The sequence below is a fragment of the Leucopleurus acutus genome, assembly GCF_964270905.1.
Source record: "Leucopleurus acutus genome assembly, chromosome: 15".
NCBI lineage: Eukaryota > Metazoa > Chordata > Mammalia > Artiodactyla > Delphinidae > Leucopleurus > Leucopleurus acutus.
The window spans coordinates 39,678,299-39,697,925 of record NC_139157.1 but is presented as its reverse complement, the minus strand read 5'-3'; the positions used below and the strand labels follow the sequence as shown (position 1 = coordinate 39,697,925).

The 19,627-nt window shown below is 38.1% G+C and overlaps 1 protein-coding gene across 1 annotated transcript in view; it reads left to right on the top strand.

Moving 5' to 3' along the window:
• Nucleotides 1-2,107: 2,107 nt before the first annotated feature.
• The window catches only part of LOC309971991 (TNF receptor-associated factor 1-like), a gene marked incomplete at both ends in the record, with an annotated part of 85,827 nt that continues 68,307 nt past the window's right edge, over nucleotides 2,108-19,627 (top strand). Inside the window, 1 exon segment of the mRNA XM_082855420.1 lies at nucleotides 2,108-2,400. Coding sequence (XP_082711546.1) covers nucleotides 2,108-2,400 — 293 coding nt within the window.

Here is a 19,627-nt window from a genome sequence, read left to right as displayed (position 1 = left end):
TCGTATTTCACTGTGAGCTGCCAGCCATACCATAATTTTGGCATATAGAACCTGTGGCAGAAGTATTAGTAACCATGACCGTCATTGCGCACACATTTAAACAGCATCTTTGGATAACTTCAAGTTATTCAAATAAGCCTTGAAAGTAGAGAGAAATTGATTGTAATAACCAGAAATATAAAACCTACTGAGTATAAAATTTCATTCCTAGAAAGAAGAAAAATAAAAATATGAGGGGTAAATCTTTATCAATTTTGCTTTTGCCTTCAAGAACTAAAATTTGTGGTACTTTGCACCATTATGATGATTTTACAGTCATCTAAAACGTTTAAGACTTTGCTTTTTTGTGAAAAATTTGAATTGGGATGTTGATCTACCTTAATTTATTTTTGGTGCAGATTCACATTATATTAAAGGAAATACATGCTAAATTTTAGTTAAATTCAGGTTTAGCAGATCTGTACACCAGATGATGAGCTTGTACACAAAATTCACTTGGACTTTTCTTTTAAGAAATAAGAATGACAATTTGCTAAAAGACATGCAGAATTATCAAATAAGACAGATGGTCTTTGATGCAATTTTCTTTGGATGAAACGTAACCACCATGACAGTCAATAGTGTATGCTGAGACAGTTTGGGAAATGTTGTCCAACCACATGTGAAAGTAAGCCTGGCATCCCAGACACAGAGATCCATCTTTCAGTGGAGAAATACTCTCCTTCCTCTAGAAATGTTGCCTAATTCTTGCCATCTTGTCTTTATTAGCCTGAACAGAGCTTGAGGTTTAATTTTCAACCAATCTTTTATTACTCTTCAGTGTTCCTTTTCTGGAATAGGCTTAAAGGTATATTATGGGGTGAAAGTGCTCCTTCATTGTAAATCAAACTACTAGCTTCCTAAAACTGCTTGATTTTATTTTTCTGCACTTAATTTTTAAAGAGAAAAGGCATATAATGACAATGCAATCTCAGATGGTGAATATTCTTCTTCTTTTTTTTTGTTTTTGCTCACGTGGCATGCAGGATCTTAGTTCTCTGACCAGGGATTGAACCTGTGCCCCATGCCTCCTGCAGTGGAAGCATAGAGTCTTAACTACTGAACCACCAGGGAAGTCCCAGGTGGTGAATATTTTTTAAGAAGTAATTTCCTGGGCATATTCTTGGGTCACTTGCAGATCCAGTCCACCTCCTTCAACTAAGAAAATGGCATTAAAATTACTGCAAAAGACTATTGTTATTTGACATAGTTCAAAACCAGGAATCATTGTGAAAAGTTTGTCTTTAATTTCTCGAATCTTTGAAACCAAGGACCTTGTCTCCCATTTACCCCATCTTTTCTTTTTTTTTCTTTTTTTTATTATGTACCCAAATATTTATTTATCTTAGTGGATTTTTTGAAAGAATAAAATACACTTCCGGCCTTTAAGAAATGTAGATTTTAGGTGGATATTTAAAGCGTATTAATAAAATAATCAAAGGATAATACCAGAATAAAAGTATATAGATGAACTAATTATCCATATTTTTTAGGAATGATGAACGTTTTTTTTATTAGAGTATATGGTAGTTGATTTACAATGTTGTGTTACTTTCTGCTGTGCAGCAAAGTGAATCCATTACACATATACACATATCCACTCTTTTTTAGATTCTTTTCCCATATAGGCCATTACAGAATATTGAGCAAAGTTGCCTGTGCTGTACAGTAGGACCTTATTAGTTATCTATTTTATATATAGTAGTGTGTATATGTCAATCCCAATCTCCCAATTTATCCCTCCCCCACTTTGCCCCCTGGTATCACTGCCGTGGCCCGGGGTTCAATCCCTGGTTGGGGAACTGAGATCCCACAAGCTGTGCAGGGCGGCCAAAAAAAAGAAAAAAATCTCTCCCATCTTTTCTAAAGCCTTTCAGAGTGCTGTACGTATAAGGAAACACTGATTATCTGGCAACCAGGCTTTTGGCATTCAGGAGTATCAATCAGAGAAGCTGGGACACTAGGAAATTAAACATATAAAATAAGAGATTTATTGTAGGGATTTGATCTCATAATATAATTGTGGGAGCTGTTGTTTCTGTGTCTGGCACTGGAGTCTGAAGTTCATATGGCAAGCAGTCGAGAGGGGTGTATGAACGTGAAGTGGGAAAAGCAAGGAAAAGCCAGAGCTTGTGAAGCTAAGCCAGAAACCACAAGGACGGGAACTCCTGTCAGCGTCTCTTGGCCTCCAAACTTCCAGCTTCTAGGAGGGGACCATTTTGCAAGAGAAACCAAAGCCCTTCTCCTGGGAGCTAAACATGCACTTGGCTCAGAAGTGAGAGAAGCTGAATCAGAAGATCCAGCAGGAGCTGGAAATGCTGAGGGCCCGCCCATGCAGCCTCCTGCCAATGGTGCAAATCAGTAGATAAGCAGTGATGTGTGTGAGAGATGCAGCACTGCCTTGTTCCCTGCACCAACTGCTTGAGGAATATGTTTGCTCTTTCATTTCCACCTTCCAAATCTTGTGCAAGATGTTCCTTTTGGCCCATGTTAACTATGAACTATGCAGGGAAGGGAGTTCTAAGTACTGAAGTTTCAGCTTTATTAAATTAGCGTAATACGAATCCACCATAGTTTAACCTTGGTTAACTTGCCATCCAAATACACCTTTTTAAACCACACTTAACTTCCAAGTAATGACAATAGGAGAAACTTACTTCCACCTAACATAAAACAACTATCCTTTATACAACTGGAAACACACTAATATCCCCCCTATAAAGATATAAAATCCTTTATCTCGCAATGATTTTCATTTCTCTTCTAACTGAATCACATTTCCTCTTTGATATAAAGTAACTTAAATATTGAGCTATAATGTTAATTAGTATTCTTTCCCAAAGGTTCTATGCTCTATGCATAGAGCATAGAGTCCTGCTTGTATTGGACTATTTTTTTTTTTTTTTATCTCCTTGGAGGTAAAAGGAGTCATCTCAGGAAATCTACACCCCAGACATACTATTCTCTCCCCGCACTGCATAGTAGTAACTCAATTTCCCCTTGATTTTAGGATCAGGCATGTTATCTGTTACCTGTTGATTCTTTGATTTAAGAAGTATGAAAGAGGTGTGGTGACAGTCTCATTTCCAGTTTAATGGAACTACTGCTGTGTCCCACTGGTAGAAGCCTTCCCCCCCTTGGTAACTTCCCCTAGACCAACAGAGCTCAGAGTACAAGAACAGGAAGCAAACATTTTATTAGTGATCACTAGTAGTAATCATTAGAGCAGCCACTTCCTTGTATACTGCTTGAGTCCCAGAGCCCTAAATCCTGCCTAGAGGAGAAACAGTATCATATACTTGTCTCTGAATGAGGGTATGTACCCCATTCCAGAGGTCATGGCAGTTCTGCAAGGTGTGGCCGCCTAGCTGGTACCATAATTAAGTCTTCAAAAGTCTATTCCACTATTTGTTCAGCCTTCTATTTCACGATGACAGGGAAGATGGAAAAACCAGTGAATTTGATGGTCATAAACCCATCAACAGATTTCATAGGCTGTAAAATGAGTTTCTTGGTTAGAACAATGCTGAGAATAAGATATTTTGTATGTTAGAAGATGATAGTTTTGGCATAAGAATTGTGGGGAAGGAAACAAATTTATATACAGTACAAGTGTTTACTCCAGTGAGAACAAAGCACTATACCTTCCATGACAGAGGTGGTTTTATGCAGTTAATCTATCACTAGGGAATTGCCTGGCCATCCAGTGGTTAGGACTCTGCGATTCCACTGCTGGGGCCCGGTTTGATCCCTGGTTGGGGAACTAAGATCCTGCAAGCCTGGCTGATTCTCTTCCCTCCCCTCCCACCCCCAAATGAATGGTGCCATGTTGGAGACTCCATGTTGGTCTGTGCTGCTGTCAGATTGGGCATTCAGTGGCTGTAATCAGATCACCATAAGTGAGGGAAATCCATGCTGCTGTGGCTATGCATAACTTCCATCCTTGCTTCCATTAGTACTTTTTCAGGAGCCTATTAGTCAAGTGTAGGGATGATTGAGGAAAGAGGCTGACTATTGTACATATGATGGGTCATCTTATGCACCACTTATTAATATCCTCCTCCACTGAGGTTTCTCTTTGGTGACCATGTAGATACATATCTTCACATCTTGTACACATTCGCAGAGGTCTCCGTATTACCAAATTTTCAGTTATGTTCTTTCCAACTGCCTGACAATTCAGCCAAATCCTAAGCTGCTCCTGATGAGGTAGTACGGATGCACATTTCTGGCAATCTTCCTTTCCAGGTAGAATGAACAGCCAGCTGTATTACTCAAAGTTCTGTGCACTGAGAGGATTTTCTTCACCACTGTCTTACAAGGTACCTCAGATGGGAGCTGCTGTAGTTGCCTGCTTGTCAGGTACAGCCAGCCTATCATGCAGAACCACCTTCAACCCAAGCCCCAACTCTTACTTCCCCAATTAGCTAATCATAGGAAACTCCCCTTAAGGTGGAGAAGGAGAAGGCTTTGTGACAGAAATATTGGTCATGAGCAACTGTGCCACTTACTCATGCGCCTTCTTTGCATTTTCAGGACCTGATCAAGTTGGATCTTGTATACCACTTTCATATAATGATGGAGTACTGCTGTGTGTGCCTATCTTTAGGGCTTAGTAGGACATAAAAGCCAGGATAAACACTCACGTCTCATAGTAATTTGGTGACCCATGTTCAAGGGTTCAGCCTCTATTAAGGTTCAGTGGCAAATGAGAATCTGATTATCAAAAGGACAGTGGTAGTAACTTTCCACTGAAGAAGGCATAGCTATTTTTTCTTTCTTTCTTTCTTTTTCTTTTTTTTACAAAATCTGAATACTTTGTGCTGTAATTCACCTGTAGGGGACTGTCAAAGGCCACATACTACATCCCGTCCTACCACTTTCAGATCTCTACGGCCATACAGTCCAAACGGCATTGCGGCTTCCATGGTAGCCTGGGACTGCTGCAAAGCCTTCTTTTGTTCTGGGCCACCCTAAAACTGGCAGCTTTTTGGGTTGCTCTGTAAATGGGTTGGAGTGGCACCTTCAAATTCCAAGTATGTTGCCTTCAAAATCCAGAGATGTCTAGTGGCATTATGTCTCTTTCTTAATGGTAGGGAGAGCCAGACACAGCAACTTGCAATTCATTTTGGAAGACTAACTTCCAGAAATTTCACTGAATTTCTGTAGGATTTATTTCTCACCAGCTGGCACACAGTTGTCACACTCATGTGTCTGGGGTTATCACTATTTCTTGCTCAGTTAATCCAATCGGTATGATACCATCAGTGTAATGGACGGAGGGAAATGGGTGGTGATCAAGGTCCCTGACATATGGCTGAGAAGCTGATAGAGCCCTGAGTTAGGACAGTGAAGGTACATAGTTCATTCTGCCACTACCTCCAAGCTCCCAGCTTCCATGAGTGGGGCATCCTGCAGGAGAAACTAGTTCCCTTCACTGCACCTGGCCTAGGATTCAGAGAAGCTTTAGCAGAAGCTACAGATGCTGTCAGCCCAGTTGATGCTTTCTGCCAACGCACAAACCAGCAGATAAGACAACAGTGCCGGAGGCCCTGCACTGACCTCCTGAATGTAAAGGACTAAGGTCCATCTTTCACTTTTGGCTTCCTGTGCAAGTGCTTCCTGTGGACTATGCTAACAGAGAATCTGAAGGAAAGAAAATTCTGGGAAATGTAGTTCTAGTTTAGCCAAGTGGGTACAACTCAAACTCATCACATCAGAATAGCTTTGATCTCAAATGAAGATACAACAGAAACCTTTGAGAGCAGGAAACTTCCCTTAAATCCCGAAAACAATGAAGGTGTCTGCAAAGAATGAAAGCTCAAACAAGGATTTCTTCTCATCTGCTTCATCAATAAAAGAGAAAGATTTGCTATGGCAAGCTGGTGAAGTTCACAAATGTAAAATATTGCGTTTGTGGGGTGAAAGCCAGGAAGAGCAGGAGAAACAATTGAAGACAGAAGAACAAAGGGAAAAGGCAAAGCAGAGAAAGTAGGTGATGGTGATGAGAAGGAGGGGGAAGGGCTGAGCAGAGGGCAAGTGGAGGGACGGTAAACAACAAGCAACACCTGTCAACAGAGAAAAGCAGCAGCGACTAAAAATTGGAAGGAAGACCATTTTCTCTCTCTCGGTGAGAAAATGTCTATCCGGGCCTCATTTAGCTACTCCCAAAGGAACAGGCATGTGGAAGATCCATTCTTACAATTATAACCGACAGAGCTCAGGTGGCAAATGGCTCCCAAGGAAGACTATCCAGGATCTTTGGAAAACACATGGCATCAGTTAAAATGGCTAATCTAAACTTCCTGTAAAATTTACATGTATAAAACAGTTCCTTCCTCAATAATTTCAGTTTAAATGTACTTATTAAATTTTGTCTAATTTCAATCTGTTTTTTTCACATTTGCTATTTATAATAATAGCTACCATTTGTTTTTCATTATTGGCAAAAATTAGGACATAATTATATATGTATAATTATAAATGATATATATATATATATATTTAACATCTTTATTGGAGTATAATTGCTTTACAAGGTGTGTTAGTTTCTGCTTTACAACAAAGTGAATCAATTATACATATACATATATCCCCATATTTCTTCCCTCTTGCATCTCCCTCCCTCCCACCCTCCCCATCCCACCCCTCTAGGTGGTCACAAAGCACCAAGCTGATCTCCCTGTGCTATGCGGCTGCTTCCCACTAGCTATCTGTTTTACATTTGGTAGTGTATGCATGTCCATGCCATGCTCTCACTTTGTCCCAGCATACCCTTCCCCCTCGCCACATCCTCAAGTCCATTCTCTAGTAGGTCTGCGTCTTTATTCCCGTCTTGCCCTTAGGTTCTTCATGACCAGTTTTTGTGGTTTGTTTTTTAGATCCCACATATATGTGTTAGCATACGGTATTTGTTTTTCTCTTTCTGACTTACTTCACTCGGTATGACAGACTCTAGGTCCATACACCTCACTACAAATGACTCAATTTCGTTTCTTCTTATGGCTGAGAAATATTCCATTGTATATATGTGCCACATCTTCTTTATCCATTCATCTGTTGATGGACACTTACGTTGCTTCCATGTCCTGGCTATTGTAAATAGGGCTGCAATGAACAGCCCTATTTTGAATTATGGTTTTCTCAGGGTATATGCCCAGTAGTGGGATTGCTGGGTCGTATGGTAGTTCTATTTTTAGTTTTTTAAGGAAGCTCCATATTGTTCTCCATAGTGGCTGTATCAATTTACATTCCCACCAACAGAGCAACAGGGTTCCCTTTTCTCCACACCCTCTCCAGCATTTATTGTTTGTAGATTTTTTGATGATGGCCATTCTGACTGGTATGAGATGATATCTCATTGTAGTTTTGATTTGCATTTCTCTAATGATAAATGATGTTGAGCATTCTTTCATGTGTTTGTTGGCAATCTGTATATCTTCTTTGGAGAAATGCCTATTTAGGTCTTCTGCCCATTTATGGATTGGGTTGTTCGTTTTTTTGATATTGAGCTGCATGTGCTGCTTATAAATTTTGAAGAATAATCCTTTGTCAGTTGCTTCATTTACAAATAATTTCCCCCATTCTGAGGGTTGTCTTTTCATCTTCTTTATGGCTTCCTTTGCGTTGCAAAAGATTTTAAGTTTCATTAGGTCCCATTTGTTTATTTATTTATTTATTTTATTTTTTGCTGTACGCGGGCCTCTCACTGCTGTGGCCTCTCCCGTTGCGGAGCACAGGCTCCGGACGCGCAGGCTCAGCGGCCACGGCTCACAGACCTAGCCGCTTCACCGTATGTGGGATCTTCCCGGACCGGGGCACGAACCCGTGTCCCCTGCATCGGCAGGCAGACTTTCAACCACTGCGCCACCAGGGAAGCCCTGTTTATTTTTGTTTTTATTTCCATTTCTCTAAGAGGTGGGCCAAAAAGGCTTTTGCTGTGGTTTATGTCATACAGTGTTCTGCCTATGTTTTCCTCTAAGAGTTTGATAATGTCTGATCTTATATTTAGATCTTTAATCCATTTTTAGTTTATTTTTCTGTACGGTGTTAGGGAGTGCTCTAATTTCAATCTTTTACATGTAGCTGTCCAGTTTTCCCAGCACCACTTATTGAAGAGGCTGTCTTTTCTCCACTGTACATTCTTGCCTCCTTTATCAAAGATAAGATGTCCATATGTGCGTGGGTTTATCTCTGGGCTTTCTATCCTGTTCCATTGAGCTACATTTCTGTTTTTGTGCCAGTACCACACTGTCTTGATTACTGTAGCTTTGTAGTATAGTCTGAGGTCAGGGAGCCTGATTTCTCCAGCTCTGTTTTTCTTTCTCAAGATTGCTTGTGCTATTTGGGGTCTTTTGTGTTTCCATACAAATTGTGAAATTTTTTGTACTAATTCTGTGAAAAATGCCAGTGGTAGTTTGATAGGGATTGCATTGTATCTGTAGATTGCTTTGGGTAGTATATTCATTTTCACAGTGTTGATTCTTGCAACCCAAGAACATGGTATATTTCTCCATCTGTTTATATCATCTTTAATTTCTTTCATCAGTGTCTTATAATTTTCTGCATACAGGTCTTTTGTCTCCTTAGGTAGGTTTATTCCTATATATTTTATTCTTTTTTTTGCAATGGTAAATGGAGTGTTTTCTTAATTTCACTTTCAGATTTTTCATCATTAGTGTATAGGAATGCAAGAGATTTCTGTGCATTAATTTTGTATCCTGCTACTTTACCAAATTCATTGATTAGCTCTAGTAGTTTTCTGGTAGTATCTTTCGGATACTCTATGTATAGTATCATGTCATCTGCAAATAGTGACAGCTTTACTTCTTCTTTTCCAATTTGGATTCCTTTTATTTCTTTTTCTTCTCTGATTGCTGTGGCTAAAACTTCCTAAACTATGTTGAATAATAGTGGTGAGAGTGGGCAACCTTGTCTTGTTCCTGATCTTAGTGGAAATGCTTTCAGTTTTTCACCATTGAGGACGATGTTGGCTGTGGTTTTGTCATATATGGCCTGTTTTATGTTGAGGTAAGTTCCCTCTATGCCTACTTTCTGGAGGGTTTTTATCATAAATGTGTGTTGAATTTTGTTGAAAGCTTTTTCTGCATCTATTGAGATGATCATATGGTTTTTCTCCTTCAATTTTTTAATATGGTGTATCACGTTGATTGATTTGCATATAGTGAAGAATCCTTGTATTCCTGGGATAAACCCCACTTGATCATGGTGTGTGATCCTTTTAATGTGCTGTTGGATTCTGTTTGCTTATATTTTGTTGAGGATTTTTACATCTATGTTCATCTGTGATATTGGCCTGTAGTTTTCTTTCTTTGTGACATTTTTATCTGCTTTTGGTATCAGGGTGATGGTGGCATCATAGAATGAATTTGGGAGTGTTCCTCCCTCTACTGTATTTTGGAAGAGTTTGAGAAGCATAGATTTTAGCTCTTCTCTAAATGTTTGATAGGATTCACCTGTGAAGCCATCTGGTCTTGGGCCTTTGTTTGTTGGAAGATTTTTAATCACCATCTCATTTTCTCTTCTTGTGATTGGTCTGTTCATATTTTCTATTTCTGATTCAGACTTGGAAGGTTGTGCTTTTCTAAGAATTTGTCCATTTCTTCCAGGTTGTCCATTTTATTGGCATAGAGTTGCTTGTAGTAATCTCTCATGATCCTTTGTATTTCTGCAGTGTCAGTTGTTACTTCTCCTTTTTCATTTCTAATTCTATTGATCTGCGTCTTCTCCCTTCTTCTCTGGATGAGTCTGGCTAATGGTTTATCAACTTTGTTTATCTTCTCAAAGAACCAGCTTTTAGTTTTACTGATCTTTGCTATCATGTCCTTCATTTTTTGTTTTTCATTTATTTCTGATCTGATCTTTATGATTTCTTTGCTTCTGCTAACTTTGGGGTGTTTTTGTTCTTCTTTCTCTAATTGCTTTAGGTGTAAGGTTAGGTTGTATATTTGAGATTTTTCTTGTTTCTTGAGGTAGGATTTTATTACTATTAACTTCCCTCTTAAAACTGCTTTTGCTGCATCCCACAGGTTTTTGGTTGTTGTGTTTTCATTGTCAATTGTTTCTAGGTATTTTTTGATTTCCTCCTTGATTTCTTCAGTGATCTCTTGGTTATTTAGTAGTGTATTGTTTAGCCTCCATGTGTTTGTATTTTTTACAGATTTTTTTCCCTGTAATTGATATCTAGTCTCATAGTGTTGTGGTCAGAAAAGATACTTGATACGATTTCAATTTCCTTAAATTTACCAAGGCTTGATTTGTGACCCAAGATATGATCTATCCTGGAGAATGTTCAATGAGCACTTGAGAAGAATGTGTATTCTGTTGTTTTTGGATGGAATGTCCTATAAGTATCAATTAAGTGCATCAATTAAGTTTAATGTATCATTTAAAGCTTGTATTTCCTTATTTATTTTCATTTTGGATGGTCTATCCATTGGTGAAAGTGCGATGTTAAAGTCCCCTATTATGATTGTGTTACTGTCGATTATCCCTTTTATGGATGTTAGTATTTGCCTAGTGCACTGAGGTGCTCATATGTTGGGTGCATAAATATTTACAATTGTTATATCTTCTTCTTGGATTGATCCCTTGATCATTATGTAGTGTCCTTCTTTGTCTCTTGTAATAGTCTTTGCTTTAAAGTCTATTTTGTCTGATATGAGAATTGCTACTCCAGCTTTCTTTTGATTTCCATTTGCATGGAATATCTTTTTCCATCCCCTCACTTTTAGTCTGAGGTGTCCCTAGGTCTGAAGTGGGTCTCTTGTAGAGAGCACATATACGGGTCTTGTTTTTGTATCCATGCAGCCAGTTTGTCTTTTGGTTGGAGCATTTAATCCATTTACGTTTAAGGTAATTATAGATACGTATGTTCCTATTACCATTTTCTTAATTGTTTTGGGTTTATTATTGTAGGTCTTTCCTTCTCTTGTGTTTCCTGCCTAGAGAAGTTCTTTAGCATTTGTGGTAAAGCTGGTTTGGTGGTGCTGAATTCTCTTAGCTTTTGCTTGTATGTAATGTTTTTAATTTCTCCACCAAATCTGAATGAGATCCTTCCTGGGTAGAGTAATCTTGGTTGCAGGTTTTTCTCTTTCATCACTTTAAATATGTCCTGTCAGTCCCTTCTGGCTTGCAGAGTTTCTGCTGAAAGATCAGCTGTTAACCTTATGGGGATTCCCTTGTGTCTTATTTGTTGTTTTTCCCTTGCTGCTTTTAATATTTTTCTTTGTATTTAATTTTTGATAGTTTGATTAATATATGTCTTGGCATGCTTCTCCTTGGGTTTATCCTGTATGAGACTCTCTGTGCTTCCTGGACTTGATTAACTATTTCCTTTCCCATATTAGGGAAGTTTTCAACTATAATCTCTTCAAATATTTTCCCAGTCCCTTTGTTTTTCTCTTCTTCTTCTGAGACCCCTATAATTCGAATGTTGGTGCATTTAATGTTGTCACAGAGGTCTCTGAGATTGTCCTCAATTCTTTTCATTCTTTTTTCTTTATTCTGCTCTGCAGTAGCTATTACCACTATTTTATCTTCCAGGTCACTTATCCATTCTTCTGTCTCTGTTATTCTGCTATTGATCCCTTCTAGAGAATTTTTATTTTCATTTATTGTGTTGTTCATCACTGCTTGTTTGCTCTTTAGTTCTTCTAGGTCCTTGCTAAACGTTTCTTGTATTTTCTCCATTCAATTTCCAAGATTTTGGATCATCTTTGCTATCATTATTCTGAATTCTTTTTCACGTCTACTGCCTATTTCCTCTTCATTTGTTATGTCTGGTGGGTTTTTACCTTGCTCCTTCATCTGCTGTGTGTTTCTCTGTCTTCTCATTTTGCTTATCTTACTGTGTTTGGGGTCTCCTTTTCACAGACTGCATGTTCGTAGTTCCCATTGTTTTTGGTGCCTGCCCCCAGTGGCTAAGGTTGGTTCAGTGGGTTGTGTAGGCTTCCTGGTGGATGGGACTAGTGCCTGTGTTCTGGTGGATGAGGCTGGATTTTTCTGGTGGACATGTCCACGTCTGGTAGTGTGTTTTGGGGTGTCTGTGGCCTTATTATGATTTTAGACAGCCTCTTTGCTAATGGGTGGGGTTGTGTTCATGTCTTGCTAGTTGTTTGGCATAGGGTGTCCAGCCCTGTAGCTTGCTGTTCGTTGAGTGGAGCTGGGTCTTGACGTTGAGATGGAGATCTCTTGGAGATTTTCACTGTTTGATATTATATGGAGCTGGGAGATCCCTTGTGGACTAATATCCTGAACTTGGCTCTCCCACCTCTGAGGCACAGCCCTGATGCCTGGCTGGAGCACCAAGAACCTGTCATCCACACAGCTCAGAATAAAAGGGAGAAAAAAAAGAAAGAAAGAAGAAGATAAAATTTAAAAGTTATTAAAATTAAAAAAATAATTATTAAAAATTTTTTAAGTAATAAAAAAAGAAAGAAAGAAGAGATCAACGAAACCAAAAGGCAAATCCACCAATGATAACAAGCGCTAAAAACTATACTAAAAAAAACTGGATAGACAGAACCCTAGGACAAATGGTAAAAGCAAAACTATACAGACAAAAATCACACATAGAAGCATACACATACACACTCACAAAAAGAGAAAGAGGGAAAAATATATATATATTGTTGCTCCCAACGTCCACTGCCTCAGTTTTGCGATGATTCGTTGTCTATTCAGGTATTTCACAGATGCAGGGTACATCAAGCTGATTGTGGAGATTTAAGCCTTTGCTCCTGTGGCTGCTGGGAGAGATTTCCCTTTCTCCTCTTTGTTTGCACAGCTCCTGGGGTTCAGTTTTGGATTTGGCCCCGCCTCTGCCTATAAGTTGCCTGAGGGCGTCTGTTCTTTGCTCAGACAGGAAGGGGTTTAAGGAGCAGCTGATTCGGGGGCTCTGGCTCACTCAGGCCAGGGGGAAGGAGCGGTACGGATGCGGGGCGAGCCTGCAGTGGCAGAGGCCAGCGTGACGTTGCACCAGCCCGAGGCGTGCCATGTGTTCTCCCGGGGAAGTTGTCCCTGGATGACGGGACCCTGACAGTGGCGGAATGCATAGGCTCCTGGGAGGGGAGGTGGGGATAGTGACCTGTGCTTGCACACAGGCTTCTTGATGGCTCCAGCAGCAGCCTTAGCATCTCATGCCCATCTCTGTGGTCCGCGCTGATAGCCGCGGCTCGCGCCCATCTCTGAAACTCCTTTAAGTGGCGCTCTTATTCCCCTCTCCGTGCGCACCAGGAAACAAAGAGGCAAGAAAAGGTCTCTTCCCTCTTCGGCAGGTCCAGACTTTTTCCCAGACTCCCTCCCAGCTAGCTGTGGCGCACTAGCCCCCTTCAGGCTGTGTTCACACAGCCAACCCTAGTCCGCTTCCTGGGATCCGACCTCCGAAGCCCGAGCCTCAGCTCCCAGCCCCCGCCCGCCCCGGCAGGTGAGCAGACAAGCCTCTCGGGCTGGTGAGTGCTGGTTGGCACCGGTCCTCTGTGCGGGAATCTCTCCGCTTTGCCCTCCGCACCCCTGTGGCTGCGCTCTCCTCCACAGCTCCAAAGCTTTCCCCCTCTGCCACCCGCACTCTCCGCCCGGGAAGGGGCTTCCTAGAGTGTAGAAACCTTTCCTCCTTCACAGCTCCCTCCCAGTGGTGCAGGTCCCATCCCTATTCTTTTGTCTCTGTTTTTTCTTTTTTCTTTTGCCCTACCCAGGTGTGTTGGGATTTTCTTGCCTTTTGGGAGGTCTGAGGTCTTCTGCCAGCGTTCAGTAGGTGTTCTGTAGGAGTTGTTCCACATGTATTTCTGATGTGTTTGTGGGGAGGAAGGTGATCTCCACATCTTACTCTTCCGCCATCTTGAAGCTCCCCTCCTATAAATGATATTTAAAGTGCTGGTTAAAATAGCTTTTACTCAATATTTTGGTCCCATTTAAGCCAAACTGTCTCAGAAACTTAAGTAGATTTGCACATAATGCAACAAACTTAGTGTATATCCTTGAAAGAGTCCAAGGAACTCACGAAACTTAAGGAAAAAAAAATTACATGATATATGGGTAATAGTTCCTACTAACTTTGCTTTATTAGGTATAGGATAATCTAAAGATGATTATAAAGTGTGATTCATTCAAAGAAAAATCCTGCAGAAACAACCAGCAACGTCATAAATCCCTTTATAGAAACTTATCACTATATTTTTCTTAGAACCTTAATTCTAAGAGAAAAGAATGATTCTTAACTGAAGAAGCATGGGTAACCTATACCAGAGTTCTGATCTCAGGCACCTAGGAGGTGTAGGACTTTTGGCAAATTTCTTAACTTCTCTTAACCTTATTTTCTTTTTCTGCTAAATAAAGGATCCTAATACTTACAGAGTTGTTACGAGGATTAAATTAAGTATATATCTGGCCCATAGATATGCAAAAAATGTTAGATGCCATTATTATTTGCAAGAGATAATTGACAAAATTTATAAATCATAGTGAATTAATGTTGATGATAATTTTTATTCCAGTGTATAATACTCAAATTAGCGGAAATATTTGAAGTTATTTTTTCTCTTAGGCTATCTAATGATTTTAAAACATTATTTTAATTGGAGCCCTGTTGTTTAGTTTTACATGGATTAGAATTTTATTTCCTCCATTTTGTTAATAAACAGAAATGTGATTGCCATTACTTTAAGGCAGAAGAGAGTATAAACATAATTTAAAGGGGAAAAAAAGTCCTAATTATTTTAAGTGAGTTATTTGATAGCTTGTAGAAATTGCTGTTCTTCTTAGCTAAACTTATAAGGAAACTCAAACAATACTGTTTGAAACTAGAAGAAGATTTAGGGGAGAATGAAAAAAGGTTGAGGGTGGAGAGAGAGCTAGATATGAGCAGTTATATTTATTTTTTATGTCATTGATGAGTAATCTTATTAATGCTGTCTTTGTTATTAGTCCTTCATAGAGCTCTGTGTTCATATAAATTATTCTGAAATTTATTAATCACTACAGAGGCTCAGTTACGTGTAGTCTAATGAAAATTCATACTGTTTTCAAAAGGCAATAATTATTCAACATTTTAAAATATTAAAAAAAAATCTTATCTCTGTTGTATTCCCTTAACTCAAGTTTATTTCTAATTTCTGAGTAGGTACCTATCAGAGGTGGTTCAAGGGTGTATTTCTAGCATGAAGAAATTCACAAAAATGACTGATTGTGTTCTGCAGAATGCTTATGCTTTTTGACCCTGAACCAGGCCTACATGTTTAATTCTGATTAAGCACAGTTTATCATGACCTTGTTTATAACACCATGAATAGTTTCATAAAAATGATACTTTCTTTGCCCTTGTTTCTACATTAATGTTACTGTCACAGATCTGTGGATTTATGAAAAAGTTATCTATCTGATGTATTCTTGGGGCCCCTGCCAGAATCACTCACATTTATACTTATTTCAAGAGTATCTGGGAGAGTTTGCACAGCTTAATCCGAGAGCCGGACTTGTCACTGATCCCTCCCTGCATTTCTTCTGGTTGTGCAAGTGAGAGAAAGAAGAAAACTTTTGATAAATTCTTGTTACCCATGACAGTAGAGATTTTTCTGTATTTATTTAATTTTTTGCTCATTTCTTTTTGATTTAATAACTTTATGTTGAAAGAATTAAATATCCATGAAAAATCAGTATCAAGGGAATGATGCAATGCCTTTCAATGAGATAAGATTTTTGGAATAGATTATGAATGAGGGTGTGGCCGTTGAACAAGCCCAGAACACCTCTAGGTCAAAAACAAACAAACAAAAATATCAGAAAACCCCAAAAAACCCTGATTAACTCAAGGCTTAGATACATAAGTCCACAAACGGTCCAGTTTTCAGTTGGACTGCTTTACATGTACAACAAACCTGCAGTCATTTGGTAAAATGGGGTATTCTCTTAGTCTGGATAGCTGTTTTTCTTAGGTATCTCTGAGTTCGCCATTAGAAAGTTTTTGCTTCAAAAGGTCATAATTCTAAAATATATTTTAATTGCATCTGCTTTGTTAAACAGTATATTGAAGGTGATTAATTTTTTTATTGAAGATATGGGACAATTATTCTCTGTGTAGGAGAAAAATTATCTTAATTTTCTAATGTAGGAGAACCCCACCTGATTGCTAATAAGTGTGGTTAAAAAAAATCAATTGGAAAAAGAAAGACTCAACTTACTGCAAGGCCGATGGAATGCTAGTGGTGGGCCTGTGCAGCTGACTGGCTGGGAGTTCTGGGAACCTGGGAGGAGATTCCCAATTGCATTTTATATGGGATTTTACATGACTGTTGGGGAGTGTCATCATGCAGTTTATTCTATCTACTTGATTTTTGTTGTTGTGTTTTTCATTTATCTTTTAAAAAAAAGGAACATGGAAGATATTTAAATCTGTGGTCTCCAAAGCAGTGAAAAACAGAATTCTATATGCAAATCTCATATAAACATTATCTTATATGACCTTCAGGACTACATGAGCTGCAGATGATCATCACATTTTTGAAGTTGGAAGTAGGCCTGGAGAACTAATTATTTTGCCAAGGTCCTATAGCTAAATCCAGTTCTATGAAGTCAGTATTATGTCCACTGTACCACATCACTGCAAAGGCAAAGCAGCTTTCTCCTAAGCTTTTTGCTATGTTTGCATAAAATCAACCTTAACAATCTTTACCTTTTTGTTTTCTGTTATGACAGCATCATCAGTTACTAAGTTTTTTACATAACCTTTTAAACTATTTTTGGCTCATATTTGTGAGTATGCATTGTTCTTTGTTTTTGTTGCTCTAGGAAGGAGAATGTTGCACTTGCAGTGCCATATTCTGCTCTTCTACTTATACATCTCCCTAGTATTTATGTGTGTGCCTTTATTTATAAATACATAGATTATCTTTAAAAGAGTATACACAAAAAACTGGTTTAAATGATTGTATTTTGGGAGGGGAGCTGAGTGGCAGTGTGAGAAAGAGAACTTTGTTTCTTTGTATAATTTTGTTCCTTTTGAATATTGTACTGTGTATATATTCTACCAGTTGAAAATTTAAAAATATCTCTTTATTGTGGACATTTGGGGTATGGCTGCTAAAGACCATGAGACACTGCTTACATTTTTAGAAATCCAAAACAGATGTGAAATATTTAAAATCATGGCTATATTACTTTTTTCATGGATTCACTGATTTCAGAGTGTGCCAGATAATCTAAATGTTCTTGGTATTTGGAGCTTAAATAACAAAAGAAGACACATGCAACATAACTGCAGCATAAAATTTTTGAATAAGAAGGTATATTATAGATCATTTAGTCCAATGTCTTTATTTATGAAGAAACTTCTAGTTGTTAGCGGCAAAGCAGGGAAAAAAAAAACAAAACATGTCTTTGGACTATAAATTCAACATGGTCTCTAATTTGCCTTATGGGAAAGATTGCCATGGTTAATTGATAGGAAAAAAGGTACCTAAAAAATGATTATTAATAATATACTCTGAAGATCAGATATCTTCTCTTGGCCACATCCTTATGAAAGACATTTAAGTGAAGGAGTATTTGTATCAAAAAAATAATTTGCTTTTTTTTTCTGAAGTTTCTGACTCTGGGAGTGCTGTGTGTAACTGTCATAACATTTTGGGAGACAATATTATTTAGTAGCAACAGTTATTTCTTATGTGATTATTATTACCATCCAGTTAAATGTGTGTACGTGTGTGTATTTTAAAAGTTTATTGTTTCACATATTGCAGCCACAGGAAGTAGTACCATCATCATAATCAACTGACAATGGACAGTGATATTCATGCTAGCCCAATGTATGATCTAGCAATGCCAGTTGAATCTTCATGATTTTTTAAAGGTGTTTAGAGTCAAAGAATCAGCAAGTGGAAATGATTCACTCAGGTAATAATCCAATCTATCCATTTTACCAAGTTTAGGTATTTTCTAGTCATTAAAAAAAAAAATCCGTGGTAAACTTCTTTGGCATGAAATTTAAAGGCATCAAATGTAGGGAGTGAAATATATACAACCTTGTTTCTACAGGTTGAAAATATTTCCCTTTTTGATAGGTTTTCTGGCCATTTTCCCCTGTGGTCATCTTTAATGAATGAGTGCTACTATTGTAATAGGAATAACACCATAAGCAAGAACGTCACTGATAGGTTCCGATGAATAGGCTGATTCACTGACATGGAAAAGAAAAATGGACATGATACTATGATACTATGATTATCACATTTGTAGACTCATGCAGATGAGCAGTGGCAGCTTTTGTCCCCCAGTAGTTCCCTGCTTTTTAAATCACATATCACTCTTCTATGTTGAAGAAAATTCATCTTTGCCCAGTGTTTTCTGTTACTATGTTATGTCACATCCTGAGTTGACTCATGCCCTGGCTGAACTTTCAATCTGGTTCCTTTTTCTCCTTTCTTACTAGGGTACACTCTGCCAGTTTTAACAAGGATATCTTTAAAACAATCCTCAACTTTTCTAAAACCATTTTCTATGCAACTCAAGTTGATTGACTTTAGAAATTTAGAGAAAAAGAGATTTCAGGAGAAATGAACAACTTTGTATTTTGCCCACCATTTCTAAAGAGTAGGTTTTGATTCAGCCCAGCTCACATCTGATTCTTTGACTTTTTTCTTAGGATAGCTCAGATTATAGCATATTTAGCAGACTGTTATATTACTTTATCTACTAAAATAACCTTGTGAAAATTCCCTTTGTAAGAATAAGATAATAGGGCCTTAAATTCTAACAGAATTTAGATACATAAAGTTAAATCATTTTAGCACCCAGAGTTTTAACATTGTGGCACTTTCAACTGACTTTGTCAATTCAAAAAAAAGTGAATTTTGAGAAAATAGCTATTTGACACATCTGTAGTTTATTAAAAAATGATTATTAATGTCTGAAAGGGGAAAAAAAACCACATAGGCAAAATTTGTGGTTAAGTCATGAGGGCGCTGGTTATTTTTATTAGCCTATGTTTTCATACTTGTGACTGTCCTCATTAGTAGAATATTCTCATTAACCTGGTACGTTATTACGCTATCCTCCAGTGGTATCTCGGGTGGGCGTTCAGTAGATGATGAAACTTCTCAGTTAAGGAACTGCAATGCTCCTGAGGTATATAACAACCTCGTTTTAGAAAGTTCTTTTCCTAAGAAGTTTTTTAAAAGGATTCGAGATTTTGTCACCTGGAAAATGGCATACCACTTAATCGTTTAAGCCATAATGTTTGAAGAATTAACTAAGCTATGAATCTTTTGGGTTATGGATTAAAGCTTAATTGGAAATATTTTCCTCTATAATTTAAACTTGTTTTTGATGGTACTTATGATAATTTTAGCAATTAAAGAATCTTAATTGGTGTTTGGGCATGAATTTTTCTAACACAGTAAAACTCAGTAATGGATTAATTGTACTATCCATTTCAGAATGAATTTATACCATCAAATCTAAATTATCTGATAATTAGGATATTCATATTTAGACTTAAATTGACTAGAAGCTTGGCTGAATTCACCTCTTTATTTTTACAGTGTAAAACAGTACTAGAGTTTTCACTAAAAGAAGA